At 60.7% G+C, this 15,309-nt stretch overlaps 1 protein-coding gene across 8 annotated transcripts in view; it reads right to left on the bottom strand.

The window, feature by feature from the left end:
- Positions 1-15,309, bottom strand: part of LOC128345780 (phospholipid-transporting ATPase ID-like) — an 88,615-nt gene that overhangs the window by 45,199 nt on the left and 28,107 nt on the right. For all 8 annotated transcript variants that reach the window (XM_053298233.1, XM_053298234.1, XM_053298237.1 and 5 more), the window contains exons 3-7: positions 10,662-10,720; positions 6,144-6,257; positions 4,425-4,523; positions 3,503-3,564; positions 1,020-1,092 (exon numbers count right to left, since the gene is read on the bottom strand). In XM_053298233.1, the coding sequence (XP_053154208.1) occupies positions 1,020-1,092; positions 3,503-3,564; positions 4,425-4,523; positions 6,144-6,257; positions 10,662-10,720 (407 nt within the window). The remainder of the gene's footprint in view (positions 1-1,019; positions 1,093-3,502; positions 3,565-4,424; positions 4,524-6,143; positions 6,258-10,661; positions 10,721-15,309) is intronic.

Raw genomic sequence — 15,309 nt, forward strand, 5'->3', positions numbered from 1 at the left:
TAACCTGGCCCAGCTCAGGGACATCACTGCCTCTCATGATCAACGTCATTATCTCTCTCCAGCTAAAATGCATCTATGAAACTTGCTAAGACAGCTAAGCTTCCCACGGCCAGAAAACTGGATATAACCAAATAAGGAGTAATCACCGGATGAACAATGAATCGTTCGCATGCGTACTAGATACTTAGACCACCATTTTATTGCCACGTATACTGTGTCTAGGGTGTCAGCATCATTCAGATTGTCTGTATAAATGTAAGATGCACCTGTGACCAAACTGTAATCGGTTTGAGAGCGTGAGCCTACTGATTACCTATTGCTGACTGCAGTAGCAATAGACCTCAATTAATCATTCTCAATCCTTGTGTCTGACTGATTGGCTAAGCGGACCCAGGAACGAGTCCCATCCACATCACTAATCCCGCTGTCATCGTGGGCAAGTAGCCACCTGCAACAACAGCCGCTCTCTCTTTGGACGTGCACCCCAGGCGCATCAAAGGAAGTGGCCACTAGACTCTGCATTTCAAGCTGGATGGTTCAGGGGTCTCTGCTTCGAACCCGGCTCCTTGAGAGTGCTTTTCTTCACACAGTGGCATCTCTGGCGGCTTCCTTTGGTCAGGACTGGCCCAGATTCATGGGCAGCCACCTTCTTATGGGCTCCGGTGGTCACAGGAACATAAGTAGGTGCCGTACACTGAGTCAGGCCCTTGGTCCATCTAGCTCAGTATTGTCTACCCAGACTGGCAGCGGCTTCTCCAAGGTTGCAGGCAGGAGTCTCTCTCAGCCCTCTCTTGGAGATGCCGCCAGGGAGGGAACTGGGAACCTCAGATGCTCTCCCCAGAGCAGTGGCTCCATCCCCTGAGGGGAATCTCTTCCAGTGCTGCTCACACATCAAGTCTCCCACTCAAATGCAACCAGGGCAGAGCCTGCTTAGCTGAGGGGACCAGTCATGCTGGCGACCACCAGGCCAGTTCTCCTCCCAATACTCGGCAGCCCAAGGTGCAGCTGGCACCACTCACCGTCACAAAGTTGTTGTTCTCCAGCTTGATGATGTCCCCAACTTCAACATTCAGCCATCGATCCTCTTTCAGGCTGGAAGAAAGAGAGCCACATTTGGGAAAGGGAAAGGGGCCGCCGTGTGTGTGTGTGTGTGTGTGTGTGTGTGTGTGTGTGATGGCCTCATCTCCCCAGAAGCCAAGGGAGGCCTCCTCCTTCCAGACAGTCTGCCCTTGGCTGTGTTCCTGATTCCCACGTTCCCTTATGTGCTGGGGTTTACATTAACACTCCTCAGGTGTTCGGAAAAGAATTGGTGGTCTCTGATGCATCCTTAATTCTCTGTGGGGCTTCGGGAGGAGAGCTGGTCCTGTGGTAGCAAGCATGAATTGTGCCCTTTGCCAGGCAGGGCCTGCCTGGTGCTGCTAGCAGTCCTGAATTAGACGGGAAGTCCCGTATCTGGAGCAAAAATCGCTTGTCCCTCACAGGGTGCTGGGGCTCTCCCACCCCCCTCGATGCATCTGCACTGAGCCCTTCAGAGTCTGGGTGGCATCCCTGTTATAATGTGAAAGAAACGACAAAGTCCCCCAAAGAAGCCCCGATTGCTTGGCAGACTTGCAGGAGCAATGGCTTGGCTTTATTGACATCTTGCAAGTGGCTAATCATTTTCTTGTCAAATGTAAACAGACCCACAGACTCTCACTAACTGACTCACACTTCTGACAGATAAAGCAGCCTTTCAGTGAGGCTTTCAGTGACAGCTATGGCAAGATGGAGGGGAGATGTAATGTGTGTGTGTGGGGGGGGGAGGAACCTGGGGGATTCTCTTCATTTTTCACCTGACACGTTTTTTCACCTGAACTTTCACCTGATTTTTTTCACCTGACACTTGCTCCATGTCTCAGTGGGCGCAGGTTGTTGGAGATGGAGTTCCAGGGCATCGGCCTTTTGCACCGACTATCCTAATGACCACGAGGGCCACTGGGAGCAGAAGCAGCGAGGGAGGGTCTCCTCTCCTTACCTGTCCCCTGCTGGCCTCTGCTCTCTGACCCCTGCCTTGACTCCTGCTCAGGTACTTCCTGTAGTGAGTCAGTCCTCTTCCTTTCCTCCTAGAGAGAAGGTGGAAACCTCTCTCTCTCCCCCTACCTATCCATTATGTAGATGATGAGAAAGGATAGGGCTTTCCTATCTCCAATGTACTTCACCAATAAATCAATTTAATGTGGAATCTACAGTGATCTCCGTGCGTGTTACTCTAAATAGCTGCAACCACTAAACTCTGCACCCTGCAACTGGAGTGGGAGCTTCCTTGGTGCTTTGCCAAATAATCACAAACCCCAACACAGGCAGCAGCCCTACTCCTCTCCACACACTTCCGGGTGGCTTGCCCCGGACCCTCGACTCACCCACCCATCCTGGGGCACTGCTGGAGAAAGTTAACTAAGCCCCCCACATGGGTGCATCATCAGAGAAGAGGTGCCTGCTCCCCCTCCTGTGGGGCACTGCATCAAGCAAGAGGGCCGGGCTCCCCTCTGCCGTCTGGGGCTGGGATTGCCGAGCAAGGGCAGGCCAGCCTCCCACGCGCTGCTTTTTTCCACACTTGTCGCTTATTGAGCCTTGCTTTGTAAAGGGAATCCCTGCTTGACATGTTGCTGCAAGGCAGGTGACTAAGCCTACTCAGTCCGTTGGAAGGTCTCCGCTGGACAATGCAGCAGGGCAGTAACTGGGGGTTGCAGCCACGCTGCGCATGACTTGCAGGACAAAGGGGAAGCGAATCGTGACTGCAAATGCTAGAGAACAGAAAGACACTGCTGTGAGGAGCGGGTATTACATTTCTCCTCTGGAGACACAGTGTGAGGAAAGAAAGGCCAGCAGGTAACAAGAAACGCCTGTCAGTTGGCTTGACCTTCGGCTGCTCCTGCCGGCAAGACGCTTTGGGAGCCACCCACCTCTCTCCGCGCGGCATTTCCCGTGTCGTGCCGGCACTTCGCTTCGTGACGCTCCCCCAGAAGCAGCAGCAGCAGCAGGAGGAGGAGCAGAAAAAGGCTGGGGGAAGAATCCGGGGCTGGCGGGAAGGGGGAGAGGCGGGCAAGGCCAGCTGCCGGGAGCAGCCTCTCCCTCTCCAGCCTGCACTCCTGCTGCCGCCTCCTTGGCCAAACTCGCCACAGGCTGCCGCTTGGAACAGGATGTAGGGCTTGGCTTGGAGACGGGCTCACTTCCCCAGAGGCAGAGGACTGGGGTCTCCGGCCTGCCAAGTCCTTTGCTGCCTGGGGGTGGGCAGGCTGGCCTGAGGCCTTGGTCAGGGAGCTGAGTGGGATGGAGGGCAAGGAAGGCCACGGCCAGCCTCCAAAGACACCCTCCGCGGCTCTCAAAGCCCGGCTCCCCGCTGCACTCAGGGTCAGCACAGGTAGCCCCACAAAGATGCTTGGGGTGGGAAGAAACTGGCCTTTCCGGTTGAACATTTGCAGGGGACGGCGGGGGGGGGAGGGCGGAGGGAGAGTCTCCTCACCTGCCATCGATTAGCACCTTGACAGGACGGTTGTTGACCTGCTTGTCGCTCTTGTGCCGATGCTGGAAAACAGGGAACTCATCAGAAAAGAGGGCAGGGCAGGCCAGCTCGCCTTCCTTCTCAGAGCAGGATATCCTGGGCAACCTCCTGACTAGTGCTGCGTGCCCCAAAGAAAGTTCTGCACATGCACGGGGGCGGGGAGGGGGGATTTCCACCGATTCCCCTTTCCCTCTGCTTCTCCCAATGAACCCCACCAAAGGACCCCAATCCTCAGGGACATACATGAGGAGTGGCATCGAAGGCAGCGGGGGGGGGGGGGCGCGGGCAGGAGAAGATCGCCCCTCCCCTGGCACATGCTTCCCCGTTTATCCTCAGACAACACAAGGTGGACAATAATTGCCCCTTCTCTTGCTGACGCCCCTTTAAGTCTCTGCACAGGCTCAGAGGCACTCTCCCCTTCCGCCCTGCCTGCTGCATTTCTCGGACTGAAGTCAGTCCAAAGCGGAAGGTCACGAAACGGCTGCTCGAGCATTCCGGTTCACTCCTGGCTAAGGAACGACTCCAGGGTGCCTAGAAAGAGAATGGGGCCCTGGCTGGCACCCTCTGGGACCTCTTGCTGTGGCTCTCGAGGTGGGAATGAAGAGTGTGGCTGGCAGCTTCTGAGGGCTCCCGGGAGCTCCATCCCTTCCCCCCCCTTCCTGTGCCAGTCCCCTCCCCTTGTCCAGGGACTGTGCTTGCCCAAAGGGCCCCCTGCAGGTGGCCAGTCCCTGGGGGTCCCACTCCCAGGGGGTGCCACCAAAAGGCCCCCCTCCTGGCCCGCCCAGTGGAGAGGTGTCCCAGAGGAAGTGGGAAGGGCCATCTGGTGTGGCCAGTCACAAAGCACCCTCCGAGAGGAGAGGTGGCACCCACACCGAGGTCTTACAAAATCGTCCGAGGCGTCCTTCGCTGCAGACACAGTCAGCACCAAGAGGAGAGGCACCACCGTGGTGAACCAGGCCAGGGAGGAGATCTGAGGGATGAGCTGCAAGGGACAGGGGAGAAAGAGGCATGGGACACCGCCCGTGGGGGCATCGGCACAGTCACTAGAAGGGCCCTCAATGGGCACCCCCCTCAAGCAGCTCCAGCTGCCCGGGCACAGCACACTGCCTGCTGGGCACAACTGCTGGGCCTCACCCCACCCCACCCCACCACCCCCCTGCTGCTGCCCGACTTCCAGCAGCAGAGCCTCAGGGCTCTGTCAGGCTGGCTCTCAACAACTTCCCACTTCCCCCTCTTTCTTGCTTGAGGGGGTGTCCCTGCGTCTTCTACCCAAGCAGGAAAGGAGAAGAAAGGTTGTGCCCTTGAGTCGGTGCTGACAGAGCCTGTGGTTGTCTTGGGTAGAATCCAGGAGGGGTTGGCCATGGCCTCCTCCCGCGCAGTGTGAGATGATGATGATGCCATTCAGCACCTTCCTAGATCACTGCTGCCCAATGTAAGAGTTTCCCATAGTCTGGAAAACAACATATCAGCGGGGATTCGAACCAACAGCTTCCTGCTCTCTAGGCAGGTGGCTTCCTTGCTGCGCCCAAGCAGAGATGCTCTTTAAAACCTTCCTAGGAGAGAGAGACACTCTCTCTCTCTCTCTCTCTCTCTCTCTATCACTCACACACACACACACACACACACACACACACACCCCTCCCTTGTTCCCTGTCAAGAAAACCAAGAGCTGCCCTTTGCCTTTGGGCAGCTTTGCTAGGGATCTCCTGCAGCAACTTCAGTCAGAAAAAGGGTCTTCTTCTTTAGATTTGGTGTTTGTTTGTTTACATTTATATTCCGCTCTTCCTCCAAGGAGCCCACAGCAGGCTTGACATTGTTATTACTGTATTTATAATATTTATAATATTACTTATGAGAATGATATGATTTTTTAAAATTTTCAAAAATACATTGGGAGGGGTCTCCAGGGTACTAATTACCCATGTTCATGGATTATATATGTTTCTAATTACAAATGCAAACATCGAAAATTGTAAAGAGAATGTTACAGTCAGAACCTGACTCAATAAGCAAGCAAGTTTTAGGACTGCCTAAATCCAGGGTCTGATGCTGGCATCGTCTCCTCTATGCTATTGCAATACATTGGTTCTAAGGAGACTAAAAAGTGAGTGGCGGGGCTGTGGGGGGGGGTGCACCTTTCCCACCAGGGTGAAGGGCCTGCAGGCAGAGAGCTGCTCGTGCAGGACAATGAACCCCCCCCACCCCCCACCCCCCTCAACCCCGGGTCCAGAAGCAGCCTCCGTCCAGCAGCATCTGCTCCCACCAGCCCCTCCCTCAAAGGCCTTGGGCTAGAGCCCCATTCCCAGCCCGGAAGGTGTGGGGGCTGAAGCTCAGGCCTCCGGCATTGCGCCTGGCCCCCAACGGCAGCCCCGCCCTGTGCCAGCCTCCCAAAGGGGTGCTGTGAGAAGGCGGAACCCCCCCCCCCGGCTGCAGCCGCGTCCAGCTTTGGCGAAGGCTGCCACTTCGGAAAGGGCCGACTGCCGAGATGCAGGAGGACGAGGTCCCGGCAGGCAAGTCCAGGCCAGCGGGTGGCAGCGCCCGCAGACGAGGGGGTCAGCCTGCCCCCAAGGGGAAGCGAGGCCGAGGCCCCCCGGGCTCCTACCTGCAAGATGAGCAGGAAGAGGAAGTAGGCGTTGGCAATCCGCTGGAACTGCTCAAAGAGGTTGAGGGGCAGGAAGGTGAAGAGGTTGTACTTGGACGTCTTGATGGAGTTTTTCTGGGGGGAGACAAAGCAAAGGGAGGAGTGGGGGGGGGAGACCCGAAGCGGCCGTGACCCACAGCCCAGCGCCCAGCGCGGCCCCACTGGCCCCCCAGCATGCACAGCCCCTCGACTGCCCCTCCCCACCTGGATGGGCTGGCGGGGCGGACGAGGCTGCAGGGGAGGGCGAGGAAGGCTCGGGGGCTCCCCGCAGGGTCTCCGGGCAGCAGCGCCCTTGGATCCCACCGGTGGTGAGGAGGCCCCAGGCGTGGCCTCGGCAGGACGCCTCCCCGGCTCCGAAGAACAAGAGTGCCCTCCAAGGGCAAACATGATCGTAGCCAACAGCCGAGTTGGAAAACTGAACAGGGCAGGTGGATTTCAAGCGCCGCGGCAGCCTCACCATTCTGGCAAGGAGCCCCACCAGCAGCCAGAGCAGCAAAGCCCCCCCCAGCCACGTGCCAAAGGCAACTCCGGCCACGTCCTCCCCACCTGAGGTGGGGGGGGTGCTTTTCTGCAGGAGCCTCCATCCAAGGGCTGTGGGCTCTGGTCCACCAGCCCGGGCAGGCCTTTGGCACTTGGAGAAGCCCCAGGTCGGAGCGGCTTCCTCCTGGCAGCAGTGTCAGGACCGGGTTCTCCGCTTGCCCAGACACCAAACACCAGGGCCAAGCAGGCAACCAGGCACCGGAGGAGGCTTGTGAAATGCGAAGAGGCCGGCCAAGCGGCTGGCTCCTCTGGCCACCAAGCCCAGAGCTGCTGGCGGCACCGAGGAGGCGGGCGGAAAGGGCTCCTGGCACGGCTTCAGCAGGCGGGCCCTGCTGCCGTGACCCCAGCCTAGGCAGAAGCCCAGGCTTGATCTGGGGCGGTGGGGCTGGGGGGCAGCCGCCAGAGGAGAAGGGCCAGCAGTCGTGCTGTGGGAATGCCAGAGCCAGGCCCCAGCACAGGGACCCCCAAGGCCGGGCCCCTCTCGCTCTCCCGTGTCCCGTGCCAGCACAGGCAGGCAGCCAGCCAGCGGGGAGCTGGAGGGTGTTGCCCCATGGCAGGCAGCCCCTGGGAAACTCTCCCCTCTCCAACGGGGGAGAGGCGGAGCCTGGGAAGGGCCCTCTGGGCCTCCGCTGAGCCAAGTGCTAAGCCGGGGCCACCCCAGCCTGTCCTGCCAGCTGCTGGGCAGCAGCCCCCTCCAGGCCTGCCACTCAGGATCAGGACAGAACCTCTGTCCATCCTGCAGGGCTCGTTGTGTCTGTGCATGGGGGGTTTGGCTTGGAGGGCTGCAGCCGGAGGCCCCCGAAGGGCTGGACTGCATCCTGTGGGCCCCTGAGAAGGCCTGCCCTGCCCCCAGCAGAGCCGCTGCCCCCCCGCCCCGCCTCCAGATGCACGTCCAGATTTGCCTTGAGATCCGGCTCCAACATCAGCTCTTCCCTTTATGCGCCTCCTGAGAAGCAGTGAAGTGGGGCACAGACCTGCCTCTAAAGCTCCCGATCAAGCAGTTGCTGCCTGAAAGACGCGCGGCCTCCCGCTCCCCAAATCAGGTCAGTGGGGTGGATCAAGGGCTGCAGGGGCTCCTCCAGAACTCTGCCCTGGGCCAGAAGTGGCATCGCAGCCGGTGGGCAGTTGGCCTCTGCCCAGCAAAGCTCAGCACCACTGCCCGGCTCAGCTTGCCTGCTGGACTCGGAAGCAGCGGGTCTGTGCTGGGGAAGCATCCCCAGACCTGGGAGTACTGGCCAGGGTCTTGCCGGGGGGGGGGGCTTTCCTCTTCCCTCGCTGTCCCCGGCTACTCAGCTGAGAGCCCTTGAGATCTATGGGGCTGCCCTGGAGTCTGGCTGTGCTGCTGGTCCCGGAGGCAGCTTCTGCTCCCCCTGCCTGGGGGGCGGGATCTGCTCCTGTGTCGCTCATTCAGCTGAGCAGCCCCACTGCAAGCCCAGCAACCGTGCCAAGCGCCGGGGTGGGGGCTCCACTTGCTTGCCTTTGGGGGGGGTGTCTCCTCCTGTGTTCAGTAGGCCAATCTGCCCAAAGTGTGGCAAGGAGAGAACTGGGGTGCTGCATCTGCCTGTGGTGAAGCATCACGAAGGCCCTTTGGGGTGAGCACAGTGCCGCCTCCCCCCCCCACCGCCGTGACAGCTGCCTTTCAGCGATGCCGCAACAGGAACATTCCCTTTCCAAAGCTCCCCCCACCAGCACGTCCTCCTCAGGCTCGACTGAGATGCACAGAAGATGCACCAGGCAAGGCAGCCCAGGAGGACCTCCAGTGTCAACACCAGTTAGCAGCCCCAACTGGCAACTAGCTGGAACTAAACTCGCTAGCCATTGGCTAATGCAGCCTGCTGGGACTCAGCCGAGCGGGACCGGCTGCCAGATCTGCTCTGACGGGTCTCCCTTGCTGGGCAGATCAGCAGCCACATGGGGCCCACCCAGCGCAGCAGCCGCCACAGCCGCCCTGGACTACCTCCTGGCGGTGGCCAGGCTACTGTGTGCCTCCTTGGGAGTTCACAGGGCCCGTTCACACTCCACACCGCGCAGGGGGGCCTGTCGCCCACACTTTCCGTCTGCCACACCAGGGCGAGACAAATCAGGAGCTGTTGGACAAGCGGTGGCATTGCTGGCAGGTGTGTCTGCAGAGCGCACGGCCGCCTCCTCCTCCTCCTCGCACGTGCGTGTGCGCCCACTCTGCAAGGCATGGGAGCCTGGCAGGGGAGCCTTCACACATAAGGAGGCTGGAAGCACAGGGATTCCGGAGGGGGCTTTGGAGAGAGCAGAGGAGAAGCTCCAGGTGGGACGGGAGGACCCACAGCCTCTGCTCTTCGCACCCACACATGCAATCCCAGACTCTCGCCACAGCAGCCCCCACCCCCACCCCGTGCCCCGCCTCCAGCTCCTTCCTCACCACTTCCTGCCTTGCACAGGAATCAGAGTGCGGGAGACCATTTGTCCTAACAAGTGGCGGGGGGGGGGCTCCAAAGGAGGCACAGCGGCCTCCGTGTGCTCCTCCCCCCCCCATCCCACCTCGTTCATGAGAGCGGCATTCTGCAGGCTGGCCATTCATCAGGTAGAGCTGTGCACCTCATGGAGCCCTGACGGACATCCCCAGAGAGTGCGACCCCATGACAAGCACTGGAGGCCCAGCAAGCACCTGGCCGGAAGAGAGGGCAAGTGGCCGGGCAGAGGCCAGAGCTGCTGCTGCTGCTGCTGCGGGGAGGCTCTGCCTCCTGCAGGTGGGGATGGCCCTGGCTCCTGCCTCCCATCACCAGCCGGCCCTTCCCAGCCGGGGCAATCTCTGGACAGCCGGGTGGAATTCCAGGGCAAACACTGAAATCCCACCCAGCCCTTGTCCTTCTCTTTCTCCAAACATGTGCTCTCATAGGAAGCTGCCATACACTACTGAGTCAGGCCCTTGGTCCATCTAGCTCAGTATTGTCTACGCAGACTGGCAGCGGCTTCTCCAAGGTTGCAGGCAGGAATCTCTCTCAGCCCTGTCTTGTTGGAGATGCTGCCAGGGAGGGAACTTGGGACCTTCTGCTCCAGCTGGTGGCTTGAGCTTGGTGAACCCCCCCCCCCCCGCATCTCTCCTTTGCTTCGGGCTGCCCTATCCTGGCTTTCCAAATCCGGGTGCCTAATTTGCATATTATCTAAACTGGCTTGAAAATAATTTCTGAGCAGAAGAGTGGCTGCACATTTCGCTCCATTATAACTCTGCTTGTCCTCCTCTCTCCTCCTCCTCCTCTTCTGTGGAAGCTGAAATCTGGGCGAATCTGGGTGAGCTTAAGATCCGGGTGAAACCTGAAATTCCGGGGAGGGGGTGCATGGCAACTACTCATTCCTGCATCAGGCGCTGCCGCCGCCCCCCCCCCCCCCCGCCACCTGCCTCCCACCCCCCTGGCCTTTGCCCCTGCAACATGTTCACAGGCAGAGCTTTCTGTGACAAGCCCCCGAGGGAGGATCTCAAGGTGTGAGTGAGCAGCAGGGAGGAGAGGGACTCCACGGGGCTATTTCGAGGACTCGGAGGAGGAGGCTTGGCGGGGATCGGGGCAGCCGGCAGCATGCGGCTCTGCGGGGGGGGGGGGCTCCCCCTCCGCAGCAGCTGCTTGGTGGCTGGAGCTCCCTCTCTCGGGACTCCGAGGCCCAGGCAGCATCGGGCGCGGGGCAGCGGGGAGGCCTGGCGGTGGCGGGGGCTTCTCTTGCCCGGCGGAAAGTCTCTCCTCGGAGAGGTTCTCGTGAAGAAAACAGCTCTCTCCTCTCGCCTCTTCCCCAGCCAGCTCTCCTGATCAAGGGGCTGCCTGCCTGGCCTTCCTTTGGCAGGGGCCCAAAGCGTCGTCCAACCTCAAGGCAGACCCGCCGGTGCCCGTTTTGCTCAGGCACAGGAGAGAGAGAGAGAGAGAGAGACGGGGCCGCCGTCAAGCCAGCCCAGAGGGCCTCAGTCTTCCTACTCACCGCATACTCAAACTGCAGGCTGAACGCCCGGTCGTTGGCCCGCAGGCGCCTTTCCTCCTCTGCAGAGAAGAGAGCACCAGTTAGAGGGGTGAGCGCAGGGTGGGGGGGCGGCCAGGCGAGTGAGGGAGAGAAGGCCGGGGGGCGGCCGGGCTGGCGGCACAGCTCACGGGGCCACTCGTGGGGGCCCCAGGGTGAAGCAGCCCAGCCAGTCGGGGTGAGGGGCCACCCACTGCCGGGCTGCTGGAGGCGAGGCTGGGGCACCACACTCAGCCTGGCCTCTCCGTTGCTTTGGGCAGCCAGGCCTCTCCCCATTTGGGGCGGGGGGCAGAAGCCCACTGCCCAAGCTCCACGGCCCTATCAGTGCTGAGCCGACCCTCTGGCTCGCCTCCTTGTCCTCACGGCACCAGCGCTCCCTCTCACAGGGATCCCCAGGTGTTGCTGACTGCAAGGGCTTTTGCTTGGGGATGATGGATTATGTAGTCCACAACATCTGTGAGAGGGGACAGTGCATGGCACCCCCAGCTCAGCCAGACGACGACGGTGTGTCCCACAGTGTCAGCCCACAATGGGAGGGGCCCCAGCGCTGCCCTGCTGGCCAGAGAGGGGCCCGAGAGCAAGGGGGTCTTTGCAGAGCCAGCGAGGGAAACGGAAAAGCTGCCTCCGTCCTGCGTCAGAACAAATGCCAGGCGCCCCTCGCTTGGGGGCCGCAAGAGGGTCTGCAAGTCAGAGGGGTCCCATCATCATTTGGGTGACACCGAGCAAGTCACCCCACAGGGGGCGGGCTGTGGCATGGGGGCAGCTTCTCCCCACCCCACCCCTCCCGCCCAGACCCTCTTCAGCCACTTCCTCCCCTCTCCTGCCACCCACCGCCTTGGGGGTCTCCTTCCAGCAGCCTCTCTGCAGGGCAGAGCCTTGGACAAAGCTGCCGGCACCACTGAGGGAGGGGCGGGGGGGTGAGACGCCTCCGGGGGGGGGGCATCCGGACAGGCGGCCCTCTTCTGATCTGAGCAGCCCTGCTGGGTCCGGCCCCTCAAGGAGGCCCATCTCGCCCAGCATCCTCTTTCCCACAGCGCCCCCCCCCCAGATGCCACCTTCAAGAAGCCCCCAGGCAAGAGGGAGGGGAGGGCAGCCCCCCCCCCGCTGTGGCTCCTCCAGAGGCAGCTGGAGTGCCTTGCTGGTTGGCGCGTGGCCGGCCGGCCGCCAGGGGCCAGGCACTTCCCCAAACACAGCCAAGGGCGACCTCCACGCAAAGGGCAGGGGAGGGGCAGGCAGACGTCCGGCTGCAGCCACTCAGAAGCGGCCGGCCGGCCGGAGACTCTGCTGCTCTGGCCACTGCCCGTCTGGTCCCTGGGCTGGCACCAGGCAGAAGCGCCAGGAAGCTTTCCACACGGGCCTTTTGAAGCCCTTTAACCCACATCTCTTCCAGAATGGGTGTGTGTGTGTGTGTGTGTGTGTGTGTGTGTGTGTGTGTGCGCATTCACATATCGGCTAGCTGTACCCCAAAGTCCCTGCAAGCTATTGGGGGTTAGTCCACACACCATCCGGGCTTTCCACTGTGCGTTTGTGTAGCCCAGTTTATCTCTGGGTTAAGGAAACCCACTATTTGCATCATTGGGGGGGGGGACGACAACTTCGGGTTCACAGTCAGGCCTGCTGTGTGCAAAAGTCCCCGGGGAGGGCAGGCAGGGTGACAAAGTCCCCGGCCCAAAGTCTCTGCAGCTGCAGAGTTAACTGCTGGGCAAAGGTGGATGCAGGGAGCAGACACAGGCCCCTGGCAAGGGGAGAGGGCTGATAAGGGGCGCCTGGGAGAGCCAGGAAGGCCACACTCTGCACGGCTGGCGGGCGGGCGGGGAGGGGCAGCAGGAGACCAGCCGCTCCACCCCACCCACTCACCCTTTGCCCTCCTAATCTTGCCCAAGGAGAAAGCAAAGGGCAGAGAGAGCGGGGGGGGGAGGGCGAGAGCACAGACTGCTCTGGCCAGAGATCCCGGCCTTCCTCCCATGCTACTGGGAGAGTCCGCAGCTTCTCCAGGAGGGCGTTTATTCCTTATGGGGCCACCAGCAGCCTGCCCAGCCCCAACCCCGAGAAGGAACGGGCACCCTAAACCACGAGAGAAAGCCAGGGGAGGCTGCGGAGGTCAGCCCGGCCAGCAGCTTTGCACGCCAGCACAGTGGCCCCCAAACCCAGGCGGAGCAGCTCAGCCAGTCCCCAACCCCCTGTGCAAGGGGCCGGGGTGTCCGGGCCCCACCAAGGGCAGCCGGCTGAGCCCCGGCAGTGGGACCTTTGGGGTGATGGGCCTGAGAGCAGATGCCAGGCCATGCAAGTCCAGGCACGCAAAAGTGGGCCAGGAGCCCTCTGAGGAGAGTGGCCCAGTGGGGGGCTTCAGCCAGAGAGGCCTGGGTTCAGGACCCCCTCATCCAGTTAACATCTCCCCACCTACTCATGGAAAGAACCCATGGGCATCACCTTGAGCTTCTTGGAGAAGGGAGGAATACAAATATGGAGAGAGAGAGAGAGAGAGAAGAACAAAAAGCCCCGCACTGCTGCTGCTACTGCTGCTGGAAAGGATGGCGAGTCGGCTTGGTTGCGGGGGGGGGGGGAGGGCCTTCCCCCCGCCCCACCCTCAGGCACAGAAAGCTGGGATCTGAGCCACAAGAACAGCATGCCACATCTGGACTGAGCTGGGGCAAGGCCCTGCCAGAAAGCAGCTGCTTCTTCCGGAGTGTGGGGCAGGGCTAGCCCCAGGGCTCTGCCTAGAGCGAGGGCCATCAGCTGGGTTGAGAGAGGAAACGGCCAGGGATGGGCTGAGCCGGCCAAGTGCAGGCAAGACAGACAGCCCGCCTCAAGCCCCCCCACCCCAGTCTGACCCCTGTTTGGAGGCTGGCCCCTTGGTGACGTCTTCAGAGCTGCTTCCTTCCATCCCTTCCTCCAAATAGACAAGCAGGGAGGGAAACCCCCCCCCCAAATGTCAGGCAGGGAGCCTTGTCTCACGCTGGGTTACCACCACCACCACCCCCCTCTCCCCACATTGGGCTGCTGCCCACATTACAGGACAGGCACATTTCCTACTCACACAAGTGGACTCATCTAGGGAAGGCAGGGTGCCGGCCAGCTCCCTTGAACCGGTCCTGGCCTTTAAAAAGAAATTGCTGAGCGGTCCCACAGAGGGACTAACGTGGCCATGCACGGGAGAGGCGACAGGTGAGCAGTGATCATGCATCAGTCACGACTCATGTCCGGCGGGGGGGGGGGTTGAGGGGAGGGCGCTAACCAAACCGCTGTGCTTCAGCAACAGGAAAGCACCCCTGGGACAAAAGCTGGGCAGGGCAGGCAGGGCAGGCAGCCAAGGGGCCCAAGCTCCTCGGGGCAGAGCCCTTGCTCCTCGGCTCGTGGGGGGCAGAGCTAGGGAGGTCCTCTCCCTTCAAGTGGGGTTGGCACTCATTCGGGGGTCAAGCAGGAGCCCCTCGCAAAAGCCTTCGATCAGAGAAGTCGGCTCCAACACAGTTCCCAGAGTCCCTCCTGCGCAGGGTTGCCCCGTCCTGGCTTCCCAAATCCAGGTGCCTAATTTGCATATTATGCAAATTGCCTGGGAAATCATTTCTGAGCAGAAGAGTGGCCGCTCGCTCGTTTTGCTCCCTAACTCTGCTTCTACAAGGGCTAGAGCTTAGTTTAGTGGGGAGAAATAGATGAAAGCTGAAATCCAGGCGAATCTGGGTGAGAGGCTTAAAATCCGGGTGACACCCAGAATTTCAGGGGCCATGGAAACTCTACTTGTTGTTGCTGAATAAATGCTTAGTTAAATCTGCATAACGGTTACTCTGTGAGGGAAGCAGCTAGAAAACAAACGCCTCTCTTGGAAGGGGGACAGGATTTCCCAGCACAAAAGCAGCCGAGCTGCACTTCTGGGGGGATGCAGGGGGCTTCCCCCACCAAGCACATCTGCAGAGGCCACAGTAGAGACTGTGTGGAGCGCAGCGGAGTGAGCATCGCAGGCACCGACTGGCCAGCGCCGGTCACATCCACGGAAACCAGTGAGCAGTTCTCTCACAGACACCGCAATTCCCTGGGCGGTTTAGCAAACCGACGGGGTGGACCGCGTAAGAGGCGGAACCTTCTCCGCTCAGGCACGAGGTCTCCCTGGCCACTTTTAAGCCTGAAAACTAAACACCCAGCCAAACGCCGTCTAGAGTCCTTGCTTGCTCGCTTGGGTCCAGGCTGTGTGCTGCCCACCCCCTCCTTTCCAGAGATGCAGCAGCACACATCCTGGAGGGGGGTTGTTTTGAGCGCGGGGGGGGGGGCAGTCCCTACACCACCCTCCCGACCCACTGGATCCTGGCTAGGGCTGCTTTAGTAGCAAGAATGAAAGCTGCTGGTTTCCTCCCCCCCGAAGGTGCCTGCCACCACGCCCGGCAAAAGCGCCAGTATGGCGGACGCACACGTCCCTTGAGTGCCTCAGCGTCCGGATGCCACCCGGGAAGGATCTCCCACCCCCCCGCCCCGGAGAAGCAACCAGCCATGGCAACAGGAGGAGAGCTGCGCTGAGCGGTGGGACTGTGCGGGTGTCTATCGCTTCTTCTTAAGGAGTGAGGGGACCCCTGCGGAGAGGAATGGGGGGCCGCACAGAGCATTATTCATATTTGTTCCTTGG

The sequence above is a fragment of the Hemicordylus capensis genome, chromosome 2 (assembly GCF_027244095.1).
Source record: "Hemicordylus capensis ecotype Gifberg chromosome 2, rHemCap1.1.pri, whole genome shotgun sequence".
NCBI classification, from domain to species: Eukaryota; Metazoa; Chordata; class Lepidosauria; order Squamata; family Cordylidae; genus Hemicordylus; species Hemicordylus capensis.